Source organism: Loxodonta africana, chromosome 15, assembly GCF_030014295.1.
Source record: "Loxodonta africana isolate mLoxAfr1 chromosome 15, mLoxAfr1.hap2, whole genome shotgun sequence".
Taxonomy (NCBI): Eukaryota; Metazoa; Chordata; class Mammalia; order Proboscidea; family Elephantidae; genus Loxodonta; species Loxodonta africana.
In genome coordinates, this window is record NC_087356.1 from 14,014,130 (window position 1) to 14,039,822 (window position 25,693).

Genomic DNA, 25,693 nt, shown 5'->3' on the forward strand with positions numbered 1-25,693 from the left:
TAATCCGAATAAGCACCACATTCTACTTTGTGTCTTCGTGTTTATGTGAATGGCTCTGAATTCCTGCAAGCTCTAAGACATAATGGAAAACAAAGCTGAATGGAACTGAGGAACCAGGGAGTTGAGAGCTGTGAGCATGGGAAGCCTTCTCTCTTGGCTAGTGGGGGTGATCTGGCTGAAATGTGCACATCATGGGAACAGGGGCTCAGACCCAGGGCTTCAGGGAATTCCCCAAAAGCGGGAAGGGCAATCCAATGTGCCAAAACTAAGGGCTCCCTTCGTATGAGGGCCGACTGCTGAGCTCCACACTAGTTAGCAAGACAGCCTTAAGCACAAGCGAATTGGACCTTAAACTCTCAAGAAATAAAAAAAAGTTAAGAAAATGTTTTCCACAGCTCATTAAAATCATTCCAAATATATTAAAAACAACATTCTTTTTATAAGCATCCCGCTTGTTTCCTGTGGTTTGGCTGAAGACTCTTTTTGAATGATTATATTTGTTAGTAGTCACTGGGTTACAGTAATAAGTACTCAAATACAACTCTACAGACAGGATGATAAAAAGAAGAGAAACAATGGATGATGCCCCACTGGTGAAACCCATGTCCTGATGTGATCTCAGAGCCTCAAAGGGAGTCAGCTTGCCTGTCCACTGTCTGCACACCAAAGAGGCAAGTAATGAAGCCACCACGGCACACAGTTGGCTGTCTCCCGTCCCCGGATCCTTTCTCCCAAGATTGGAAATCACTCATTAGGGGATGGATCGCAGTGCCTTGTTGTTTTTAAAGTACAATTTTCAAGTTTTAATTTTTGCTTAGAAGTTGTGTATTAAATACGTTTTCTTTTTTTTTCCAATTAAGGTCCCCCAATTTTTCCTCCAGGAGCCCTGGTGGCACAATGGTTAAGAGCTCAGCCGCTCACTGAAAGGTCAGCAGTTGGAACCTTCCATCCACTCTGTGGGAGAAAAGATCTGATGATCTATTTCAGTAATAGATTTAGGGCCTAAGAAACCCTCCGTGGCAGTTCTACTCTGTCATGTGGGGTCACAACGAGTCGGAATCAACTTGATGGCACCCAACACCACCAACAAAAATTTTCCTCAGTCATTAGGTGAAACTCAATCCACAGGACATGTTCCCTGCCTGACTGTTCTTCTTTTTCTACTATTGGGAATAAGAAAGACCAGAAGAAGACAGGGAAAGAGTCTGAAACAAATGGGATTATGGATGGATTGGAAGCTGGAGGGCCAATTCTGTTTCCAATGAGGCAGTGCATAAGAGCCAAATCCACACATTACAGCCCCAGGGCCTGGACTCAGCCCCAGGAATAGCACCTCAAACTTGGCACACACCTGCCAGAGTTACTTGGACCACAAATTCCTGGAGGTTTTGAGAAATGATCAATTGGAATACCTTTTAAATAACCTCTCTCTAAGGGATGACCAATTTCACAGACACATTCTGCTTTTCTTTCCTAGTATGCAAAGGTTTCATGACTTAAGTTTGCTTTCTTGTGTGAGGACTCTTGCGAGATGCTGGGGTTTTCCAAGTGAAATAATATGATCGGATGTGCTTTATAAACGCCCAAGTCTGGAGCTGTTATTGTTCCTAAATATGAAAGGCTTTGTAGAAGTTTACTCACGGTAGAGCAGGAAGATCATGGGGCCAGGGGTCAGGGAGGAGGCCTGGCAGGGAGGGCTGCACACACTGCCTTGCTTGGAATAGATAACCAGGGGATTGGTTTATGGAACCTAGCCATTACCCACTGCTATCGAGTCAATTCCAACTCATAGCGATCCCATAAGGTTTCCAAGGCTGTAAATCTCTATGGCAGCAGACTGCCACATTTCTCTCCCATGGAGTCACTGGTGGTTTCGAACTGTGGACCTTTCGGTTTGCAGTCAATTGCTTTAACCACTGCACCACCAGGGCTCCTTAATAGTGTGAAGTCCAAGTGAATATCCAAGGAGGAGAATAAAATGTTAATTCCCTTCATCCCAGATTTATCTGGGGTGTGATTCACTCCCCCCACCCCCAATTTTATATGTGAAACTTTTGCCTTAAGAGGCCTTATTATACCTAGTGTTGGTTGTTCATCAGGAGCCTGTGGAACGCAGCTCTGGAGGCAGACTACCTGGATTTGGACCCCAGCCTGCCACTCACCAGCTGTGTGGCTTTAGAGAAGTAACTTAACTTCTAAACCTCGGTTTTCTCATCTATGAATGGGAATGATAACGATACCTGACTCACGGGGCTGCGGTGAGACAATGCATTTACACATTTAGCACAGTGCCAGGCATGTAATAAGCACCTAGTATGTGTTGGGTGCAGTGGTTAAGAGCTTGGGCTGCTAACCAGAAAGCTGGTAGTTCAAATCCACCCGCCACTCCTTGGAAACCCCATGGGGCAGTTCTACTGTGTCCAATAGGGTTGCTATGAGTCGGAAGGGACTCGATGGCAATGGATTTGGTTTTAGTTTTTTACGTGTCAGGCATCCTTCTCATTATTATTACTGTTGTCATAGTAACATCACTACTAGCAATAGTGATATTACTATGTTAATAGTGATGTTAATAGTGCTGATATATATGAGTATTTAGGGTTAACAGCAGCATTATTAACCCCAGGTGGCACATGTCGTCGGCTTTCTTTCACAATCTAGAGAAGAACAGGGCATATGGTAAGCTTTGGGATCTGCACATGGAAGGAAGATGTTAAGAAGAAGGGCTGAGAACATATGGCACCAGCAAAACAGAGGATGAGGCCCTGACCCCGGAGTAGCAGGCATATGTTAGCCACCTGCTCTCAACACCAGCCTGGTGCCTGCTGGTTGATGGATGACATGAAGACCAGCATTGACCAGGCCCAGATGGATCAGCTGTCATTGAACAGCCCTCCAGCCACCAGCGTGGCCCTGGTCACCATGTCCTTCTCTAGCACTATCCCAGCAAGCCAGTCGCTCTACTGCTCAATAACCTGGCACACCCATCCACAGCCCTATTGTGCCCAGGACTGCTACTTGCTTGACCTTACCTCTTGGTAGTCTTTGCTGGAGTTGGTGTCAGCTTCTCAAACTCATCCTTCTCAGAGAAAATCACTACATTGTCTGCAGGTAAATGGGAAGATTTTGGGGGAAACAATGAGTTAAATTAGTTCTATGTCTCTGAGCTTGACCTCCCCTGGCTTAGCTCCTCTTTTACTTTTGTCTGATGACTAAATCCCCTTAAATGACACCACCCTTTTAATTACATGCTAAGGATTAAGTGAAGCCCTAGTGGTGCAGTGGTTTACAGCTCGGCCACTAACCAAAACGTTGGCAGTTCAAATCCACCAGCCACTCCTTGGAAACCCTATGGGGCAGTTCGACTCTGCACCATATGGTCACTATAAGTCAGAACTGACTCGATGGCACCTAACAACAACAAAAACAACAGGGATTAAGTAAAATGTGGGTGCTACGAACACCTCTTCCTGTGGCCTCTGTACTAAGTGACAGGAGCAATTAGGAGGTCAGGCTGTTGGGGGTAGTGATAAGAGGAATGTGTAATCTCCCTCGTGTCCTTTTGTGGAAGCAAAGGCACAAGGCAGGGTTTGCTGACCTTGTGTCTCTTTTTTCTCCTCTTCCTTGCTCACTTGGGCTTCTACGCTCTTCACTGAGTGGCTGGTACAGCAGGCTGGTGGGAGAAATAGAAGAATGTGATTAGCAAAGTTTACCTGCTGGGGTAAGTTGATGAAGCTTTCCAAGAGGGAGAGGTAGGGGTGGGCACAGGAGCTTTGGAGAGAAGGGGCAGTCACCTTGGGCAGGCTTCGTCTTCATGATGTAGAACATGATAATGAGGACAATGGCGATGGCCATGATGAAGATGGTGGACATGGCAATGATCAGGGCTGTGGCCAGGTGTCCTTGGCCTGAGAGGTCTGCTGGAGTCAGGAGAGAGAAGAAGGCAATGACCTAGGGCTCAACAGTCTCTGCAGGCAGTGAGTATCCCCCAACTGGGCAATGTGCTCTCTCCTTGAAGACCATGGTCCCCTGCAGGCAATGACCCTGCTGTCAGGATGCTTCCAAGAGACTCTTGGAATCTGAAATGTTGACTTAGTCTGAGAATTGAGCCCCAAAATTTGGCTAAATTAAAAAACTGGAAGCTCTTAATTAAACTGGTTTGCTTCCTAATTTCATTTTGGCCACCAGATCAGTTGTACCAATTAGCTTCTCTTGCTTTTCTCCAATGTGGCTTGTACACACTTGTCTGGGAACACTGTAATTCAATTGACTCGGGGAGCTGGGGACAAGGTGGCCTATGGAGAAAGAAAGAGACCCACAAAAAACGGTGTCCTGCAGGCAGTTCAGTCTAAGTTTGGGCATTTCCAAGTGATAGTCAGGGTACAAAGATCAACTCCTAGGACCAGAGATTTTTATTTTTTGATTGGACCTATGTCAACATAAGAATAGTAAGAATCCCAGGGCAAGGTTAGTGTAAAAGCCCATATACCTATTCCTCCTGTTTTGTCCTATTCAGCTTGTAACCCCCACCACGACAGTCCCTTACCCCTAGGGGAGTGTGCTTATTTCCCTGATTCATAACTGCCTTTGATGTGTAAAATGCACTGAGGCTTGTTCCAATTCTGTTAACTAGCCAATCAAGATTCCCAGTCTCAGGAAGCCGGATCCAGGCTTCCCATTACTCAAACAGGAAAGTGAAGTGTGAAAGTACTTAAAGTTTCTCTGGAATCATCTGCCCAAGGCTACAGCCCAGTTCTGAACAGAAGGCCCAGAGCTGATAGCCAAGGCAGGCACTGTTTTGGCACCTGCCCACCCTCCCGCCTGAGGGCCGCATTTGGGGAGTATCTGTAACCTAGCGTGGATGCCAGGTGTGGGTGATATAGATGCTTTAATATTCTCTGTGTTGTGTGTTACTTCCCCCAGGGCCTGGTGGAAATGAGATTCATATATCCTAGCAGGGTTTCCTGCCTTAATGTTCCCTGTTGAATACAAGGCCGGGTCAGGTTTTGAGGGCCATGAGGAGGTGCTCAGAGCCTCTGTCGCACACAGGTCTGAAGGGTGTTTAAATAATGGGATGCCACTCAAACAGTCGAAAGGGAAAGGAGGATCTAGTTCAAGGTCTTCTGTGAGGGAAATATTAGATTTGGGGAGTATTTGAGAAACTGTTATCCTCTATCATTTCCATCCCTAAATGTAGTTATTGAAAATGAACATTAAAGTGTTAGGGTCAGCAGGTTGATAGGAAAGCCAGCAGTAAACTGCTGTTGATTTCTGGCCAAAGCGAAGCCCTGAGAGCATCTATACCCACTCAGTGGGGATTATTCTGCTGTGGTCAGCAGCCAAGGGCTCTCTCTTCTTACCTTCACTGAATGAGCACCACTCAGTGCTCCTGCTTCCCTAATTCTAATGAAATGAGGATACCCATGGAACGATCAATTCCACCCCTGTCTGAGATAATGATGAACTTCCAGCAACTGGGGTCAGCTCAGGTCATTAAATCACATTAGAGAAATGATCTGAGGTGGGGAAGAGCTTCAAAATTATTACTACAAATTATCTCCTTTCTTCCTGTTCGCTTTCACCCAGCCACCCCTTTTCTCTTGGCGGTTAACTCCAGAAGATCAATACCTGAGCACCTTCCTTACCTTTATGGGCATGCTGGAAAGGGGACAGAGTGCTACTGCCAGAGGTGCTGGGGAAGTTGGCAGAAACTCCCGACGTGGCTCCCACACCTGCAAAGAGAACAAATTTACCCTCCATTCCTCAAGGTGAGCTGGAGAAGCTCCAGTTTTAAAGGCTGGAAAATAAGGTGTGACAATTGAGCTAATGGAGCTAGAATTCCAGGTTACAAATGTGCTGGAGAGAATGGGGGTGGGGAGGGAAGACGTTTTTATTTCCTAGAGTGTTTAGTAATCCCTAGAGTATTCTGGGAAACCACTACCCTGGTGGCATAGTGGCTAAGTGCTACAGCTGCTAACCAAAGGGTCAGCAGTTTAAATCTACCAGGTGTTCCTTGGAAACTCTATGGAACAGTTCTACTCTGTCCTATAGGGTCCCTATGAGTCAGAATTTACTCGACGGCAATGGGTTTTGGGTTTTTTAGAGTATTCTGGGAGCTCTGGTGGCACAATGCTTAAGAGCTTGGCTGCTAACCAAAACATCGGCAGCTAGAATCCACCAGTCGCTCCTTGGAAAACCTATGGGGCAGTTCTACTCTGTCCTATTGGGTTGTTATGAGTTGGAATCGACTCGATGACAATGGGTTTTTTTTTTTTTTTTTAGGATATTCTTACCTTTCAAGGGTTATTTATTGCTTTTTAAGCAAAAGGACACATAATAACTCTGGTAACACCAAACAACAGGCATTGTTCTTGTTGGTGATGGGGGTTTGCAAGCCTCACCAATACAGTTTTCCTATGAGCTGAGATAAAATATATGTAATCTATAGAAAGGAGCCCTGGTGGTACAGTGGTTAAAGTGCTGAGCTGCTAACAAAAGGTCTGTAGATTGAACCTACCAGCCATTTTGCAGGAAGCAAGACGTGGCAGTCTGCTTCCATAAAGATTTACAGCCTCGGAAACGCCGTAGGGCAGTTCTACTCTGTCCTCCAGGGTTGCTACGAGTTGGAATTGACTTGACAGCAGTGGGACTTTTTTGTTGTTTTTTGTTTTAATCTATGAAAACAAGAATACAAACAAACCAAACCTGTTGCTGTTGAGTGGTTTCCGACTCATAGCAACCCTGGAGGACAGAGTAGAACTGCCCCATAGGGTTTCCAGGGGGCGGCTGGTGGATTGGAACTGTCGACCTTTTGGTTACCGGCTGAGCTCTTAACCACTGAGCCACTGGGCTCCAAAAATGAGGATAGTATATGTATATAAAAGTATTATTAGGAAGAAGTAATAATTGACTATTTCAACTACATAGAGCAGTGTAGTATTTTAAATATTTTTGTTGCAATTATAAAAATAATATATGCTTATTATTAAAAATTTGGAAAAAAATGAGAATATGAGAAAGAAGGACCACAATCAGCCCTAGCCTCACTGCATAAAGTTCATAGTTTGATGTATTTTCTTCTAGGTTTTTTTTCTATGATATCTTTTAAAAACAATCGTGGCCAAATTGTTTAAGAGCAGGGATGACCTTCGTCTTTCCTCAAAACTATGATTCATAAACCTCCTTGCTTATGTAAAAAGTAGCACTTAAAACCAAACCCAGTGCCGTATAGGACAGAGTAGAATTGCCCCATAGAGTTTCCAAGGAGCGCCTGGTGGATTCAAACTGCCAACCCTTTGGTTAGCAGCCATAGCACTTAACCACTACGCCACCAGGGTTTCCCTTAGCAGGGATAAAATGGAAGCTGATTTGGCCATCGGTTAAACTGCTAAGAAACTCTTCTCTTAAACAAACAAAAATATTCTGTCAAAGAAAAGACAGGAGTCCCTGGGTGGTGCCATGGTTAACATGCTCAGTGGCTGTCTGGAAGGTTGGCGCTTCCAGTCCACCCAGAGGTACCGCAGAAGAAAGGCCTGGCAAGCTACTTCTGAAAAATCAGCTGCTGAAAACCCTAGGGAGCAGTTGTACTCTGACACACAGGGAGTCACCATGAATCGGAATCGACTCAATGACAACTGGTTACAGAAAAGACAACATCCTCACCGCTAACCTTCTTTTAAGCCGGCCTTTAATAAATACAGTTAATAAATGAGTTTCCCTCTCTCTCCCTTTCGTCTCTACCAGTTTGACAGTGATTTGGGAAGTGGGTTTGCATTATACAAAAGAAGCTTGTGAGTCGAGGACTAGAGAACTGCCCTGCCTAACGTCAGTCCACCCAGGTCCTCCCAAGCCCAGCCAAGGCACGGGGTACAGGCATAGAGGCTTGTACCCTACAGCTCACCAATGTCTGCCGTGCTTTCTTGAGCAACAAGCTTCTGTAACAGGAAAATTTTCTTTAAAAGAACATTCTGGGGAGAAACACAAATGCCTGTTCTGTGAGTATTTCTAAAGCCGTCTACACAACTAGTTTGGGGCTATCTAGCACATAAACTTTTAGACCTTCTGGAATGGGCAGTGACCTCGGCTGCCTGGGAAAAGAAATACCTGAGGAATTATTCACACGTTTTGCTCAGGAGGTAGAGAATGGTCACAGGAGGGCAGGGTCAGAAACTTTGGAATCTTTACAGCCTTTAAAATAAATAGAGAACTATTCGTGAAAGAGGAGCCCTGGTGGCACAGCGGTTAAGCTCTTGGCTGTTAACTGAAAGGCTGAAGGTTTTAGCCCAATTTTTTTTTTTTTTTAGTGGCACCGCAGGAGAAAGGCCTGGCGATTGGCTTTCATAAAGATGACTGCCTAAAAAACCCTGTGGGACTGTTCTACCCTATAAAATAGGGTCACTTTGAGTCAGAGGAAACCCAGGTGGCATAGTGGTTAAGTGTTGCGCGGCTGCTAACCAAAAGGTTGGCAGTTCAAATCCACCAGGTGCTCCTTGGAAACCCTATGGGGGCATTTCTACTCTCTCCTAGAGGGTCGCTATGAGTTGGAACCAGCTAGACAGAAATGGCTTTTTTTTTTTTTTAATGTGTCAGAATCAACTCCACAGCACCCAACATCAACAACAACACTCATAAAAGAGAGTGGAGGCCTTGTGAGGGAGCAACGACCGGCTGGGTGTAATTCTGCTCTTCTGTCTGTGGTCTCTTGGAGGTTGCCTGTTGCTCAAGTTGAACAGGAAATGAAACCGCTGGCTGGTGCATGAGAAACGTCATCTGCCTGCTGAGAGGCAAGAGATGCGTGCTCTTTAACCCACCCATTTTTTAATGCAGTAGGTAAGAGCTCCAGCTGCTAACCAAAAGGCCGGCAGTTCGAATCCACCAGTCACTCCTTGGAAACCCTATGGGGCAGTTCTACTGTGTCCTATAGAGTCACTATGAGTCAGAATCGACTCGATGGCAATGGGTTTGGTTTTTTTGGTTTTGCAGAATGTCCTGGACCTCATCTGGAGCCCAAAGACATATCATGAACTACTGGCCTTTGTCCCTTTGCCTGGTTACTGCCATCCAAGGAATCCTAGGGTGCTGCAAACGGTTATTGTGCTCGGCTGCTAATAAAAAATCGAGTCTACCCAGAGGTGCCTTGGAAGAAAGGCCTGGCAATCCAGTTCTGAAAAATCATGACACACGAGGTCACCCTGAGTCGGACTCCATGGCAACTGGTTTGGTGTTTTTGGTTCTGCCATCCGAAGTTGCCTTACAAATTGGAGTGTGTACCGCCTAGACAACTGCATCATCATGGCTTCCTGTGTAGTTTCTTTCCTCTTTTTTTTTCAATGTTTGGTCATTGCAGTTGCTTATTAACTCTTCCTCTAAAAGTTGGGGGACATCAGGGCACTGAGGCAAACTGCGGCGTCGTTCACTATGTGCTTATTAGCACGGGCTGCCCTTTGAATAGATGAGGACCCTAAAACTGACCTACTCAGATCCAGGCTCTGCTACCTGGTACACCCAGGCTCCCTGAGCCCACGTCCTGGGGCCTCATCCCTTCTCTCTGCAATGACTGACCTAGTGAAGGGACGAAGTCTGTGGGACAGGAAGCAGTAAAGCAGGATGTAGGACCTGAGTGGATGTAACAGCATGATAAAAGGGTTGGAGGAGGAGCCTTGCTGACGACAGCGACAATGTGCAGTTTCCGCTTTGTCTTCCTGGGCTTCCTCTCCATCCGTGGATCCACCGGCCTTCAGTTGTCTCCTTGTCTTTCAGGAGGATAAATAGAAGCTTAGTTTTGTTCCTCCACCTCCAGGGCCAAAATTCATGATTAATTTTGCTTTTATACATAGCTTTCTCCCCTGGCCTCAGAGCAAATATTAGGGGAGGTGCTGGTGGAAAGGTGGGTGCCCAGCTGAGAGGTGCCTGTCTCTCCACAGACACGTGCTCACAAGGTCAGACAACATGACACGGCCCAAAGGCTCGGAAATGCAGGTTTGGCCTTTTACTGCTGAAAGACCCCATTTAATTGCGTTTGAACAACTCCAGCACTGTAAGGCGGGCTTCGGATTTCTTGCCCTGCGTTTACATTAGGAAGCAGCGTATCAGACTTCATCAGGTGAAGTGAGAAAAAGTGATATCATGAACTTAGCGTAACCCAATTTTCTTTTAAAAGTAAATAGGGCAGTGAAAAAAGAAGCTAATCTATATGTTTGGTAAGGAGCTCGAGGGAGTTTAAGATATGTCATCAGGAAAAATAAAATAAAACAACCGTAGGCTCTGCTTGTGGATGTTTGTCATCTTTGTCTCTTCTTTTCCTCTCTGCCGGGGCTTGCAGATTGAGCCTGGGTGACAGGGGTTGGGGACAAAAGTAACCCAGGGCTGTGGTCTAGAGAGGGCTATTAAAACAGCCTCCAGAGCCCGCAGACTTAGGAAATGTCCTCGCATTCACTGGCAAAGGCTAATTACACAATGATGTCGCCAAACAATTCATGCAGGCTACTACAAGTCAACAATGGCGCCTCTCACCGGACCCAGCAGGCACTGAGGATGTACAGCCCTGCCTGTCCCCAGGGTGGGTAACAAGCTGGGGCTTGTTTCTACCCCAGTTCATGAGAATTTTTTTTTCTCAAAACTCCAGCTAGCGTCAACTGAACAGCCCTGGACTGTGCCCTGGGCTGCAGGTTCCTGGTTGTTCACTGATCCCTGAGCTGAACAGAGAAATGTTCTGTTCTGAGCGGATCTGAGTGAGAGGGGAGGGTGGGAGGGGCCGACGGGCAGGGAACAGGCTGGGATCTCTCACCATTTCTTCAAAGCGCAGCCTCTGAATGTCAGGACTTGAGTGAAACACCTGTGTCTGCTTCTGTTGTCCTGGCTCCACCCACACAACCAGCCCCCAACGTGCACCTTGAAGGCCCTGATTGTTCTCATCCCCACTGCTGCCAGGTGGTGGCCCCAGAGGACCCTAGAGAAACCCTGCAGGGAGGGAGGTGAGAGGCTTCCCAAGGCCACCCAACAGCAGATTCAGTCAACTATACTTTTTTTTTAGATACCCCCATAGGCCACCAAGCAAAGGGCAGCAAGCCATTTCCTCACCATGGGCCCCTCTTCCCCAGAGCTCACAACAAGGAGTTATCTTTTCAGCAGACAGGGTGAAGAGAGAAGGTGAGACAGACAAATAATGTCGCAGTGGCCTTTTGCAAACCAATGCAACTGTGGGCTGGAATTTTCAAAAGAGCCATAGCGCCATTACGAGTAGGTAAAAGGAGTATGCTCAGCGGTCATAAAATTGCAAAAACAACATATAGCTTATTTGGTCTGTCTTGTCCACAATTCGTTTCCGTCTGTTTTTTGTCTTCTAGAGTGATGGTGAGGATGTGATAGAGACAAGAGGAAGGTAGAGCCCCCAAGGAGGAACAAACAGCAGGAGGGTCCCCTGACCCTCACGCTCTGCCCTTTCTTGCCTCCTAGTTCCTTCATTGCAATGTTGATCCCTCTACAAGGTGTCAGGTTGGCCCCATCCATGCAGGTATTTTGTCTCTTGTTACTGTTGCCATTACTAGCATTATCACACATTTGACACCGCTATTCTTAGTGAAAACAACTGGGTAGATCTTGTCCACAAGAACCAACTTTGGGCATTGGAGGTGGTTTTGAAGAGCGAGCCAAGGGAGGCACCTGCAGTGGGGAGTGAACCCCAAGCCAGTTCTGCCAGGGGTCTGGTAACGAAGCCTGAAAGTTTTTGCCATTTTTATGGGATTGTGAAAATTCCTAGAGAAAACAAACATCTGCTCCCCATCACCTCTAAATAGTTGAAAAATATATCCCAGAATTGTAACACTACATACTTTAATTTTATTGAAACATCAATATCATGTCGAATAAATGGGATGTCTAACGAAGTCTTGAGCAGCAGGCAGCATAATATAAGGGTGAGGGGATGGGCTTCTGCCTCTTCATTGTTGCTGTTATTGGCTGTCATTGAGTCGATTCTGACTTCCCCTCCTATCACTACCACTGCACTTCCTGGGTGGTGAAACAGTTAAGAACTTGACTGCTAGCTGAAAGGTTGGTGGTTCGAACCCACCCAGAGGTGTCTTGGAAGACAGGCGTGGTGATTCGGATCCAAAAGGTCACAGCCTTGAAAATCCTATGGAGCAGTTCTACTCTGCACATGTGGGGTCACCATGAGTCGGAATTAACAGCGACTAACAACCGCCACTACCAGTTCTGTCTTTCACCACCTATGGGACAACAGACAAATGATTTAACCCCTAATAGCCTATTTCTTAATCTTGAACGTGAGGATAAGTCTCCTTTGCAGAGCAATTAGTAGGATCATAGGTAATGTTGCCAAAGCACCCAGGCTGGGGCCTGGATGCAGCGATTCTAAACAAGGAATTCAAACCTAAACCTAAGCCCTGTGTCAATGAGTTTCTATAAGACAGCCTCCCAGCACCCACCTGGACCCCTGCCAGACCCTGGACCGTGGGTTTTCCTGGTCCAGGTTCTGCTCTGGTCTAGTGAGGATGAATTTAGCACAATACAAGTATTTGGTGTCTGGGAGGTTTCTCTCTCGTATTATGTGACCTGTATTTTCCAGTTTATTTGGTCTCTTTGGAATGGGTAGTGTTATGGATTGACCTTATCCCCAGAGAAGATATACTGAAGTCCTCACTCCTGTACAAAGAGCCCTAGTGGTACAATGATTAAGCACTCAGCTGCTAACCAAAAAGCCAGTGATTTGAACCTACCAGCTGCTCTGTGGAAGAAAAGGCCTGGCAATCTGCACCCATAAAGATTACCGCCTAGGAAACTCTATGGGAGCAGTTCTACTCTGCCCTGTAGGATCTCTATGAGACGGAATTGACTTGACCACACACAACCATGTACCTGTGAACGTGACCTTGCTTGGAAGTAGTTTTTCTTTGCTTATCGGTTAAGCTAAATGAGTATTGAGTAGAACAAATGAAGCCTTATAAAGAGGAGAACAGGCTTGGAAACAGTAGCACGTGCAGGGAGAAAATGCTGTGTGAAGCCAGGTCTATGAGCAGAAGGATGCCAAGAACTGTCGGGAGCCCCAAAACCAGGAGAGAGGCAGGGAGCAGCTTCTCCCTCCGAGCCCTCAGAAGGAATCAACATGATGACACCCCAAATCTGTATTTTGAGCCTCCAGACCTGTGGGAAAATAAATTACTGTTCTTTAAAGCTGCCTTTTTTTTGGTATCTTGTTACAGCAGCCCTGGGAGAGGAAGACAGATAGGTCAGCGGACGTGTTTTCAGTATTGGTTTCTGCTGGATGGTCAACTACCGATCACATAATGTCTGTTTTACCTTCCATAATTCTTCCTCTTGGACACCAGCTTTTAATAACTAAGGAAGAGATATTTTATAACAGGGGAAAGGAAAGATCTGTAAAAGGCGTAGTCTCAGGAAATCCGTAGGAATCTCTACCCAAGCTTTCTGTTAAAATGAAAGAAAGCTAGGTCTGGTTTTGCTCAGCTCCCTGCTGAGTTCAAGGCAGCACTGACTTGGGAACGAGCCGCTGGGACGGGGGAAGCGTAGCAGGGCTTCACAGCGTCTACCTTCGAAAGGATGGATGATACCGTAAACTGTTAAACTTATGAGTTAATGTGGTTGTACCTTGATTCAATGCAATGATAGGATATAATGAGGCCTTTGAGTTTTGTTAATCCATACAATTTATAAATATAGCCAGTATGTATTAAAGACTGGCTTGGATTCTGGAGACTGGGGTAAATAGTTTGGATTCTAAAGGATGGTTTGTTTATTTGTTATTTCTACAGTTGTCGATAAGGGTGGCACAATGGTTAAGTGCTTGGCTGCTAACCAAAAGGTCGTTGGTTCGAACCCACCAGCCACTCCTTGGTAGAGAAGACCTGGTCATCTGTTTCTGTAAAGATTACATACAGCCTTGGAAACACTATGGGGGCAGCTCTACTCTATCCTATAGGGTCTGTATGAGTTGAAATTGACTCCATGGCACACAATGACAATGCTCTTGCATTAGCTGAGCACCCCCTAGTGGCTGATCCTGGAGCAATGGGGAGATTTCATTACAGCCAGGCTATTCAAAGTGTAGTCCCTGGAGCAGCTGCGTCAGCATCACCTGGAAGCTTGTTAGAAATGCAGTCTTTGGTCCCATCCCAGAACTACTGAATCAGAATCCGTTTCTTCACAGATCTCCTGGTGCTGTGTGTGCACATTGAAGTTTGAGAAGCACTGCATTGGAAACAGCTGGGAGCTGATGTTTGGGAGCCCCAAGGGCATTCACATCTGAGTTATGTCACTGTATGGGTGAAAACTCGCTGGGCACTCTTCATAACAGAATGGAATGCTCCAAAAGGTGAGTCCATCTTGGACTTCACTGAGGGGTCTTAGTTACTGCCGAATGATAATAAAAACGAATGTCCACTGAGTACTTACTCAGTGCCAGGTACTGTGCTAACCAAGGTACTGTGCTAACTGAGGTACTGTGCTAACCGAGGTACTGTGCTAACCGAGGTACTGTGCTAACCAAGGTACTGTGCTAACCAAGCGCCTTACTTACTTTAGTTCATTTATCCCTCCTGACCACTCTTTGAGGGAGGTATTCTTTATATATAAATTATATATATATATAAATTAATTTTGTTGAGAATATGCACAGCAAAGCATAAACCATTCAACATTTTCTACATGTACCATTTAGTGACATTGATTTGCTGTTGTCAATTTGATTTCATACAGATATTCTTAAAGGAGGGTAATGCTCAAGCAGATATTCTTTACTAGTTAAGATAAACTGTTGCTTGGTTTTAAAAAGACTTTAGGGGATATTTTTGGTTTAAGATTTAAAGATTATCTCAGGGCAATAGTTTCAGGGGTTCATCTAGCCTTCATGGCTCTGGAAAGTCTGGAGTCTATGAGAATTTGAAATTCTTTTCTTCATTCCCCCCCCCCCCTTTTGATCAAGATTTTTTAATGGAATCTTTGATCAAAATGTTCAGTAATGATAGCTGGGCACCATTCAGTTCTGTTCTCCTGGCAAAGGAGGCATTTGTTGTTCACGGAGGTAATTCCATATTTTTCTCCTATTCCTGGCTCTCCTTCTTCTGTTGTTCCAGGCAAATAGAGACCAATTCTTGTGCCTTGGATGGCTGCTCTCAAGCTTTAAAAAAAATTTTTTTTTATTGTACTTTTAGGTAAAGGTTTACAGAGCAAACTAGTTTCTCATTAAACAATATACATATTGTTTTGTGACATTGGTTGCCAAGCCCATGACATGTCAACACTCTCCCCTTCTTGACCCTGGATTCCCCATTACCAGCTTTCCTTCCCCCTCCTGTCTTCTCATCCTTGCCCCTGGGCTGGTGTGCCCATTTAGTCTTGTTTTGTTTTATGGGCCTGTCTAATCTTTGGCTGAAAGGTGGACCTCAGGAGTGACTTCGTTACTGAGCTATAGCAGTGTCCGGGGGCCTGCCTGCAAGCTTTTTAAGACCCTAGGCACTACACACTGATCTGGGAGATAGAACAGAAGCCCTAAACATGTTATTAGGCTGTGAAAAGATGATCCTAAACTTCCAAACCAAGAAATCAAATTCTGTGAGGTTTTTGGTTGTACATAAGCAGCCTCCGCAGCTACTCTTTCTTTTTTGTCTTTATTGTAAATATATCCGTCACACAACTTTTGCCAATTCAACTTTTTGCGGGTGTACAACTTATTGACAGCCATTACGATAATCAGCTGTGCAATCCTACCTTTAATCAATGAAATATTTCCATCGCTGTTAAACCTCTTTTTCCCCTCCCTCGTGTCCCTGGTAACTGCTAATAAACTTGATCCCTAAACATTTGCCTTTTCTTATCCTTTTATATAGGTGAGATCATACAATATTTGTCCTTTTGTGACTGACTTATTTCACTCAGGGTAATGTCTTTCAGCTCCATCCACACTGTACTATGTATCAAGACTTCATTTCTCCTACTGGCTGAATAGTATTCCATTGTATGTATGAACCACATTTTGTTTATCCATTCATCCGCTGGCGGGCAATTAGGTTGTTTCCACCTTTGGGCTATGATAAATAGTACTGCAAAGAGCTATGGTGTACGAGTCTCCGGGCCTCTGCTTTCAAGTCTTTTGGAGTGGAATTGCTGGGTCAAATGGTAGTTCTACTTTCAGTTTTTTGAGGAGCTGCCACACTGTTCTCTACAATGGCTGTACCATTTTGCAGTCCCACGAGCAATGAGTAATGGTTTCAATTTCCCCACATCCTCGCCAACATTTGTTATTTTCTGTTTTTTTTTTTCCCCCTAATCTTAGGAAATGAAAGCTTACTGCATCTCTGTGATGGGGATCCACAAACAGGAGAGGTAGAGGGTGGGGCGGCTTTCATTTCAAAGCCCTTGAATACCCTCCAGCATTCTCAAGCGTTTGGGTAGAGCTTGTAGCCTCAGCCCAGATTGCCCCTGAGGGGCTAGGTCCATGCGTGCTACCTCTACCACACTCTGTGGCTTAGAGAAGAGTCCTAATTTGAACTTGCTTGTTGTCTTGTTGGCTGCCATCGAGTGGATTTTTGACTCGTGGTGACCCCATCTAACAGAGAACTGCCCCAGAGGGTTTCTTAGGTTGTAATCTTTACAGGAGCAGATCACCAAGTCTTTCCTCCCGACGAGCGGCTGACGGGTTCAAACCTATGACCTTTTGGTTAGCAGCTGAGAGCTTAACTGTTGCAGCACCAGGCTTCCTTAAACTTGCTTAGTGCTTTTCAGTTTTCAAAGTAATTTGTACACGTGTTAGCTCTACTGGTATACCAAAAGCAAACAAACAAAACCAAAAAAACCCAAACCCATTGCCGTCGAGTCAATTCTGACTCATGGCTACCCTACAGGACAGAGTGGAACTGCCCCATACAGTTTCCAAGGAGTGCCTGGTGGATCCGAACTGCCGACCTTTTGGTTAGCAGCAGAACTCTTAACTACTGGGCCACCAGGGCTCCATTCAGATATGATTTTTGTAAATTTACGATAGAGAAAACAGAAACAGAGGGAAAAAGCATGGCTTGCATAGTACTTTATATTTACTAAGTACCAGGTGCAGAACTAAATTCCACCGTACATATATTTTATTTAAAGATGAAAAGCTGGCCTGACATGAATGTTGAGCTCTTTCAAAGGCAGAAAGGATTGTACCTCAACTGGATGGGTGTCCTGTTTCGGTTTCCCTCAAAGTATCTGGCAGTCCCCAAAACCAGAATTATTTCATCTTAAAACGTTTTTCCTGAGGGTCGGTTGGATGGGCTCCATCATATTGGCTAACATGCATGGAGAATATGCTATGTACTAGACTCTGTTCTGAGAACTGTGGGTGTTAAGGTGTTTAATTCTTACAGTGGCCTGTGAGGTAGACACCACTGATGTCTCCATTTTGCAGGTGGGGAAACTGAGGCTTGGGAGGTGAAATAACTTGTCTCAGTTAAAATAGGGGTTTACGTTCAGGCAGGAGTCCTTGCGCTGTGCAAACACTTAATGAACTTTGCTGCTAACCAAAGGGTTAAAGGTTAGAGTCCACCCTGAGGTGCCTCGGAAGAAAAGCCTGGCAATCTAATTCCAAAAAATCAGCCATTGAAAACCCTATGGAACACGGTTTTACTGTGACACACATGAGGTTGCCATGAGTCAGAACTGACTTGACAGCAACTGTTTGTTTTTAAATTGAGGCAGGGAGGTTCCCTTTTGGAAGAAAGTCTTCCCTTTTGGCTGGCGCCAGCTCTGAAATACGTGCTTTTGTGCCACACTCTTTCCCTGGAGTTCTTGGCAAGTTGTCTGTGTGGGTTTTTATATTCACTATTCATTGACTCCACCACCCATCTGTCTGTTGTACTGTGATGACTTATGTGTTGCTATGACGATAGAAGCTATGCCACCACTATTTCAAATATCAGTAGGTCAACTATGGTGGACAGGTTTCAATGGAGCTTCCAGACTAAGGCAGACTAGGAAGAAAGGCCTGGTGATCTGCTTCCAAAAGCCAGCCAGTGACAACCCTGTGGGTCACAACAGAATACTGTCAGATATAGTGCTGGGAGATGAGCACCCTAGGTTGGAAGGCACCCAAAATGCACAGTGCCTGCCACGATGGACTCCAGCACACCAACTATCGTGGGGATGGGGAAGGGCAACGTTTCTTTCTGTTGTACATGAGGTCGCTCTGAATTGGAGCCAACTTCGTGGCTATTAAAAACAACACTTCATTGTCTCTGAGTATTAAGCTCGGCAAGGGCCCAGGTAAATAAAAACCAAACCCAACCAGAGTGAGCTTCTTAGGTTGGAGAAAAAGGAGTGCTGAGCCACTGGCCATGGGCTCAGGAAGAGGCCTGGGCAGGTGACTGGGGACGTTCGTGGTCCTGATGAAATGAGGTTTCTGCCAAGTTCATGGCTTTCTTGGGTAGGGGCTGCTGATGGTAGTGCTGTGAGTTTGGGTCTCAGTGATTACATGAAGGCCACGGTCATAATCAGCCTTTCTGGCTCTGACATATCTGCTGACTGCTGAACTGGTGCAGGGTAAAAAAGATCTTTGGAATGAGGACCAGTGCAGAGGGAAAGCTCAGACTCCAAACGTGGGGGATGTAACTTCCTGTTTCAGGGCCACACTTAAAGAGTCCAGTCACCCAAGGACCTCAGGCAGGGCTCCATCCACCATGCCACACCACAAGGCCCAGCTGGTTATATCTGCCTATTTCCCCGATGGACAGAGGCCTGGTGACTTGCCCAAGGCCACACAGCTAATTGGTAGCACAGCCATGACTGGAGGTCTTTTGACTCCAGGTTCCTTTGAGGGCGTCCTTCAGGCCTGTGTTCTGCCTTCTTACTGCAAGCTGGTTTCCAATTAAGCAATTAAGAGCTAGAGGTGAGTTGAGGTGTGTGCACTCATTTCTAAGACTCCAGGACTCAGGGGAATTTGCTTTCTCTCCGTAGGTGACCTCACTGATGGACCAGAGAAAATGTCTCCTCCTTTGCCTTAGAGCTCTCCAGGCTGGCCAGATATTAGAAGAGCCACCAGGTAGTGACAGAAAACCACTGTGGAACCAGAGTGTGTGCGAGAGGAATTCACACAAAACAGACTAACTGGAGGACAAAAAAACCCTAGACCCACTGCCTTTGAGTTGATTCCAACTACAGGACAGAGTCGAACTGCCTCCCATAGGGTTTCTAAGGAGGAGCTGGTGGATTTGAACTGCTGACCTTTCGGTTAGCAGCCAAGCTCTTAACCACTTTGTCACCAGGGCTCCTCAAAGACTCAAGCAGGTCTGAAATTCAAACCCAGTAGCTATAGACAGGATGACTTTTTAGCTCTTAACCACCTAGGGAACAGTTACTTGTTTTCCAGGTTTCACAGGCAAAGCGCCATTTCTAAATAGGTGGTGAGCATTTGACATCTTCACATATTAGGAGTCTGTCCCTGAGTGATCCTTACTGAATTGGTTTAAATTCCCCAACAGAAGACACATTAGTAATGGCAGCGACTTCACCGCAGGTCATTCTGGCAGTCAGCCTGGAGCCCTTGGGCCTCCTCTAATTTGTGAATTAATTAACATATGGCGGCAGGGTAGGAAAGCTTGGCTTTAAAGGCATGCAAATCCATTATTACCAGAATCATCCACTTAAGCAATTTGGAAAGGAGGGACTGGCTCTCCCTCCAGGGCACCCCTGCCCTACTGCACAGTGGGGGGAAGCTGCTCTCCTCTTCAGCTTGCCTACCTTTCTCAGCTGCTCTTCGGATGCAAGCCCTTTTCTACTCTCCAGATTTTTTGTAAGAACATAGGGGTGGGCAGGGGCTTTTGGGAAACCCTGGTGGCACAGTTGGTAAGAGCTGCTAACCAAAAGGTCAGCAGTTCAAACCCACCAGCTGTTCCTTGGAAGCCCTATGGGGGCAGTTCTACTGTATCCGACAGGGAATTGGCTCGACAGCAACAGGTTTGGTTTTGTTTTGGTAGGGGCCTTAAGACGGAGTCCTGGTGCTGCAGTGGTTAAGCGCTCAGCTGCTAACCAAATCGTTGGCAGTTTAAACCCACCCGTTGCTCAGCGGGAGAAAGACGTGGCAGTCTGCTTCCTTAGAGGTTATAGCCTTGAAAACGCTATATAGGGTCACTATGAGTTGGAATGGACTCCACAGCAATGGGTTTGTTTTTTTTGGTTTAGGGGTCTTATAGGTCCCCTGGGATACCCAGTTTCCTCCCAGCTTCCATCTAGCCTACCTCCCTTAGTATCTCTCCAGGCCACAAATCCAAGAGGCCACTTGGTACATTTTCTGATGCAGAGGCACCTGGTCCTACCTCTTATATAAATGCCAATGAAAACCAAACCATAATGAAAACAGGAAAGAAACATCGCAAGGTAGGATCTGTAAGCTTGTGAGACTGATTTTTTTTTTTTTTTACACGTGGTCTGTGGAATCTGTTAATTGTGATCACTCTTCATATATTTCCCTTGGCCTCATTTGATTTAAAAAAAATGTGTAGGAAAACTTAAATTGTTTGGCACTTTGTGGCTCTTTGCAAAATACCTTTGCATCTGTGGTCTCATTGGTTTTTCCAATAATCCCATGAGATGGCTAGGTCTCATCTTAGTATACCCTTATTACAGACGAGAAAAATGAGACTCATAGAAGTTAAGTGACTTGTTCACTGAGCCACAGTTCAATGATAGCAAGTCTTCCTTCATAGATCTGCTGTCTGATTGATGGGCCATTTTTGACTATGGAACAGGACGATATTTGCCTTCAGTGTAATTCATCTTGTTCAGGTACTAGGAATGGCTTCATTCTACAACACTCTTACTGAAAGATACCAATAATCAACAACTACTGCTCAGATGAAAGGGCTTAGAGACTCACATTCCTTGGTGTTGGGAGGGGCCAGGAGGCAGGAGTAGCAGACCAAGCCGTAGATGTTCCTGGGTCTATTTTCCAACATGTAGTAGCTACAGGGAGGGCAAGACAAGACAAAACAGAGCACAAGTGAGTTGGGCAACTGAACAGGCCCTATTTACTGACCAAGATGATATCCTGACCATTTGGCATGCTCCACAATTGAAGCATTTAGTCAGGCATGAAACAGGCACTGTGGGAACCGGGAGCCCTGCCAAGCCAGTAGCGTATTTGGACCACGGAGTTTCCATGGAGGCTCTCAGCATGTCTTGAAATGGAATATTCTTTTTCTAGTATTAGGCCAGTTTGGGCCTTTCTGTTAATCTCCTCCACCTTTTGGGTCCTTTCACTGGTGGATTTGTTTAGCGTGTTCATATCATGGTCATCTTCATTGACATCATCCACCAGAAACATGGGAGTGTCCACTGTGTGCAGGCCCTGTTTAGTTCTCTGGGTATCTTGCCCATCAGGGAACCGTACTCCCTTGGAGGAAGAGGGCTCCCTCAGCAAGAGCCCCTTCTCGGAGGCTGTAGTGTGCTGGGATTATTGGGGAAGTGTCTATGAGCCTCTGGAATGTTCGGAACCTCCATACACGTTTGCTGAACGAAAGTGCCTGGACTGGGGCTGCTGTAGACAGACAGCTGCAGTGTCCAGAGAGGTCAGTGGAGATGGCTTTAAAGACAGCCTGAAATGCAATAGAGTCAGGATTCAATTCTGTTTGCTTCCTCCTCAGGAAGTACTTGACCGGAGACACCTAGATAATTGCAAGAGTTCAGACTGGGGATTATACTCTTAAAGAAAGGGGCACATTCTGCACAGTGAAAAAAAATGGAAATCCTTTACCCCAGAATGACGCTCTGTGCTCTTTCAAGTTTCCTGATGTCAAAAGACCAGCCCAAGGGCTTAAGTCCTGCCTCTCAGAACGCACTTCCCAGAGAGCCTTACCACTTTGGGTCTGCGTTCTCTGCAGCCCACCATGACCCACCTGTAACACGGCAGGCCCTGCTGACATCACTGTCCTCTCTCCTGGTTTCACAACCTGGCTCCTTTCTAACTGCAGGCTTTGGTGCTTATCTTGGCATATGTCAGCTTTCCATAAACAAACATTCAGCAATGGTCATGGAGGCCATGTATCACATAGTGAGAAGTCGATTAAATAAAGTGAGTTGGTGCCAACATTTTCCGTTTATTACAATTCAAGAAATGAAAAAATTCCTCTCTACTATTGGATTTTTTTTGGTGGTTGTTTTTTTAATCTCTTTTTTATTGGTCGTGTACAACCCAGGTACTCTGCTCATCACACTGGTAACCAGCAGCTCAGAGGAGCAGCAGTGCTCATGGAGGGTATGTGGGGGGAGAGTCTTTGGACTTCAGCCTTCAGGAGTTTGGACCATTACCAGCAACATTATGATAATAATCGCCTGCCCTTCTTCAAAGCCTCTTGTCCTCAGATCCCAGTGTATCTTGTAAACATTAATTAACCAATCTCAAAACACCCCTCAGAGAAGCCACAATAGCTAGTTTTACAGTTAAGCCTTGTAGAAATAGCCTCTCTCAAACATAGTTTTCTGCCACCATCCATAAGCCATTTCTTTGCCTGTGGAAGAGGAAGCAATACTAGGGTAAATGGTAGATCAGCTCTCCCAGCAGGGGCTCATATGTGAGTGGGCCTAAGGGAGGGTGAGCCTGGCAGCCAGGTCAGTCAGTGCCAGTCCCCACTCCCAGCTTTTTATGCCCAGATCAAATGTCACCACTTCCAGGATGCGTTTCAGATATGAGTTATTCTTCCTCTTTACTTTCACCTCCATTGGATTCTCTCTCCTGCCGTATTGTAATTTTCTGTTCCCCCCTCCACTGTGAGGTCCTCGAGGGCAAGACTTGTTCATAGTTATGTTTCTAGTACCTAGTACTGAGGAAGGAGTCCCTGGGTAGTGCAAATGGTTAAGTGCTTGACTACTAGTCAAAAAGTTAGGGGTTGAAACCCACCCAGAGGTGCCTCAGAAGACAGTACTGGCAATCTGTTTCCAAAAGGTCATGGCCTAGGAAACCCTATGGGGCAGGTCTACAGGCAGTCCCAGATTTATGACAAAGTTCTGTTCCAACGTCGTAAGTCAGCTCTGACATAAGTCGGATACCTCTTTTCTTTTGGTTTTCATTATTATTGGTATCTTTATAAATCTGATCTTTATTTGTCTTTGAGGGTTGGAAACGTTACATTGAAACTTACAGATAATGACAACATTAGCAAATTACACGCTGCGACATTGTATGTAGTACACATTACTAATGATGAGATGTAAAAAATAAAAAAAAAGTATAGTCATAAGAGCGGTTCATCGTAACTTGAATATGTCGTAAGCTGGGACTACATGTAGTGTGCACACATGGGCTGCCAAGAGTCACAATCAACTTGAAGGCAACCAACAAAAACAACACCAACAGTACTGAGGAAGGAAGGTTCTTAGTCAGTATTGGTTGGATAAATGCAAGAATGACACCAAGGTCTTCTCCACAGAAGTCTACGATGTGGACGTTGAGAATCCCTGAGGGGCATTTTGTACATCTTTCCTTCCTTTAAAAGCAGAGCCACAGTCATGACCATCCTGCTTCCTTGCCCTGAGTTGGCCATGTCAAGGCAGCACTGTCTTGGATGAACATCAAAAGCCACACTGGTGGCAGGTGCAAAGTGTTTTGGCTTTAGAACAGAGCTCCTACCAGCGTACTTGATGTCTGGCTGGTCCCCAGGGCTACTGTATTTTCTGCAGTCTACACAGGCACCTGGTGAGGGAGCCCAGAGGGGCCTTGGTTCTCTCTTGGGGTGTGTTTCCTGCCTTTTCTTCACACAAAGGTATCAGACTGCATTCATCCAGAGAGTGCATTTTTTAAAGTCCCGCAAATCTGAATAAGCTAGTGGCTGAACCCTCCTACGAAGACGGGGTGCTTGGACCAAGTGATGTAATGTTCTAAAGAACTTAGCAAAGAAACAAAATTGAAAGGCTATCAATTTTTAAAAATATACTCACTCCAGGAAGCTGTTACCTAATTTTACTGTTTGACTCAGCATGAGTGATAAGTACCTCCAATAAAGAGAACGTGCCATTTCTTAGCCTGTATTGTTAAGTTTTTCTCTTTAGGACTAACCTAAACTCTTCATGGTATAGCTTATATCCATACCTCTCATCCTGGGCTAGACAGGGAGGGAGAATAATTGCTTATCTTCTTTCATAGGACAGATTTTCATCCACTTGATGCCGGTTGCTCATATAGGGCCCCCTGTGGCGCCACTAAGGAGTTTAAGATCCCTCATCTTTCTGTAAAGGTCTAATTTCCTACTCTCTGATCCATATTTTGACTTTCTCTAGTTCTTTAGGTTTTTTTTTTTTTTGTTCTTCATGGGTTGATTAAAGTGTATAGTTCAAGACAAAATTCACTTTTAAATGTGGTTTTCAGAATCTTCTAGTTAGGAATTGACTTCCTCCAAGTCAATAGGTATAGATCTTTCCCAAAGTTTTTCTTTTCTCTGGGGTCCTACACTAAACCTGTTGAAAATGTGCTTGTAATTGGCCCCAACGGATCATCAGATGCTCACTTTTCCCTCTAAAATGTTGACAGGTAAAACCAACCACTGTTGTTCTTCTCTCCCCTAGCCTTCCTAGAGCCTCTTATTTGAAGGGAGTGGGCATGGCATGGCACCCAGCCAGCAGAAGCTTCTCCAGTGGGTAAGATGATGCCCTGGAGGAGGTTATGAAATCAAGCCTCCTTGCTCTTCCTCTTCTCATGCTTTTGTTCCCTAGTCCTCCCACACAGACCTTTCTCAACAGGAAAGCCCCCACGTACTGCTGCTCATTGTTCAGCGAGGTATCTCGGCCACATACTGATACACAGCGCAGCCTGAAAGAATAAGGAAAGAGTTCCTGCCAAACCACAAGGGTGGAGAGAGGGCCAAAGAAACCAAACTTGTGGCGTTACAAAGACAAATACAAGGTAGTCTGCATCCGCAGCCAGATAACCGCATGAATTCAGGAATGAAAACACCCTTTCATTGAGGTAAAAATGCCAACTTGCCAAAATTCCTTGTAACCCTGCCCTGTGACATAGGATGAGAGAGTCATTTTGTTCTCCAAACCTAGAGAATATAATAGGAAGCTGGAGGCATTCAGAGTCCTACGCTGATAGAGCACTGACAGAAAGTTCCCTAGAGAGAGGGCATTAGCCAATGAGCGGAGGCTGGGGAACAGGAGGTAAAGAAGGTACCTTCTATTTTGGTAGCCTTGGGCTTGTTGTTGTTATTAGTTGTCTTAGAGTCAGTTCCAACTCATAGAGGCCCCATGTACAACAAAACAAAACACTGCTCAGTCCTGTGCCATCCTCAGAATCCTTGCTATGTTTGAGCCCATTGTTGCAGCCACTGTGTCAGTCCATCTCCTTGAAGGCCCTCCTCTCTTTCACTGACCCTCTACTTTACCAAGCATGATGTCCTTCTCCAGGGATTGGTCCCTCCTGATAACATGTCCAAAGTCTAGCTAACCTTGTTTCTAAGGAGCATTCTGGCTGTACTTGTTCCAAGATAGATTTGTTTATTCTTCTGGCAGTCCATGGTATATTCAGTATTCTTCACCAACACCATAATTCAAAGGCATCAATTCTTCTTTGGCTTCCTTATTCATTGTCTATCTTTTGCACACATGAGAGGCAATTGAAAATACCATGGCTTGGGTCAAGTGCACCTTAGTCCTCAAAGTGACATCTTTGCTTTCTAACACTTAAAAAAAAAGGTCT

General features: G+C 45.4%; 1 protein-coding gene across 1 annotated transcript in view; it reads right to left on the reverse strand.

Annotated features, from left to right (window-relative positions):
* The window catches only part of EDAR (ectodysplasin A receptor), a 42,818-nt gene that overhangs the window by 10,419 nt on the left and 6,706 nt on the right, over positions 1 to 25,693 (reverse strand). The window contains exons 4-8 of the mRNA XM_023552651.2: positions 20,882 to 20,967; positions 5,646 to 5,732; positions 3,795 to 3,917; positions 3,599 to 3,673; positions 3,033 to 3,105 (exon numbers count right to left, since the gene is read on the reverse strand). Coding sequence (XP_023408419.2) covers positions 3,033 to 3,105; positions 3,599 to 3,673; positions 3,795 to 3,917; positions 5,646 to 5,732; positions 20,882 to 20,967 — 444 coding nt within the window. The remainder of the gene's footprint in view (positions 1 to 3,032; positions 3,106 to 3,598; positions 3,674 to 3,794; positions 3,918 to 5,645; positions 5,733 to 20,881; positions 20,968 to 25,693) is intronic.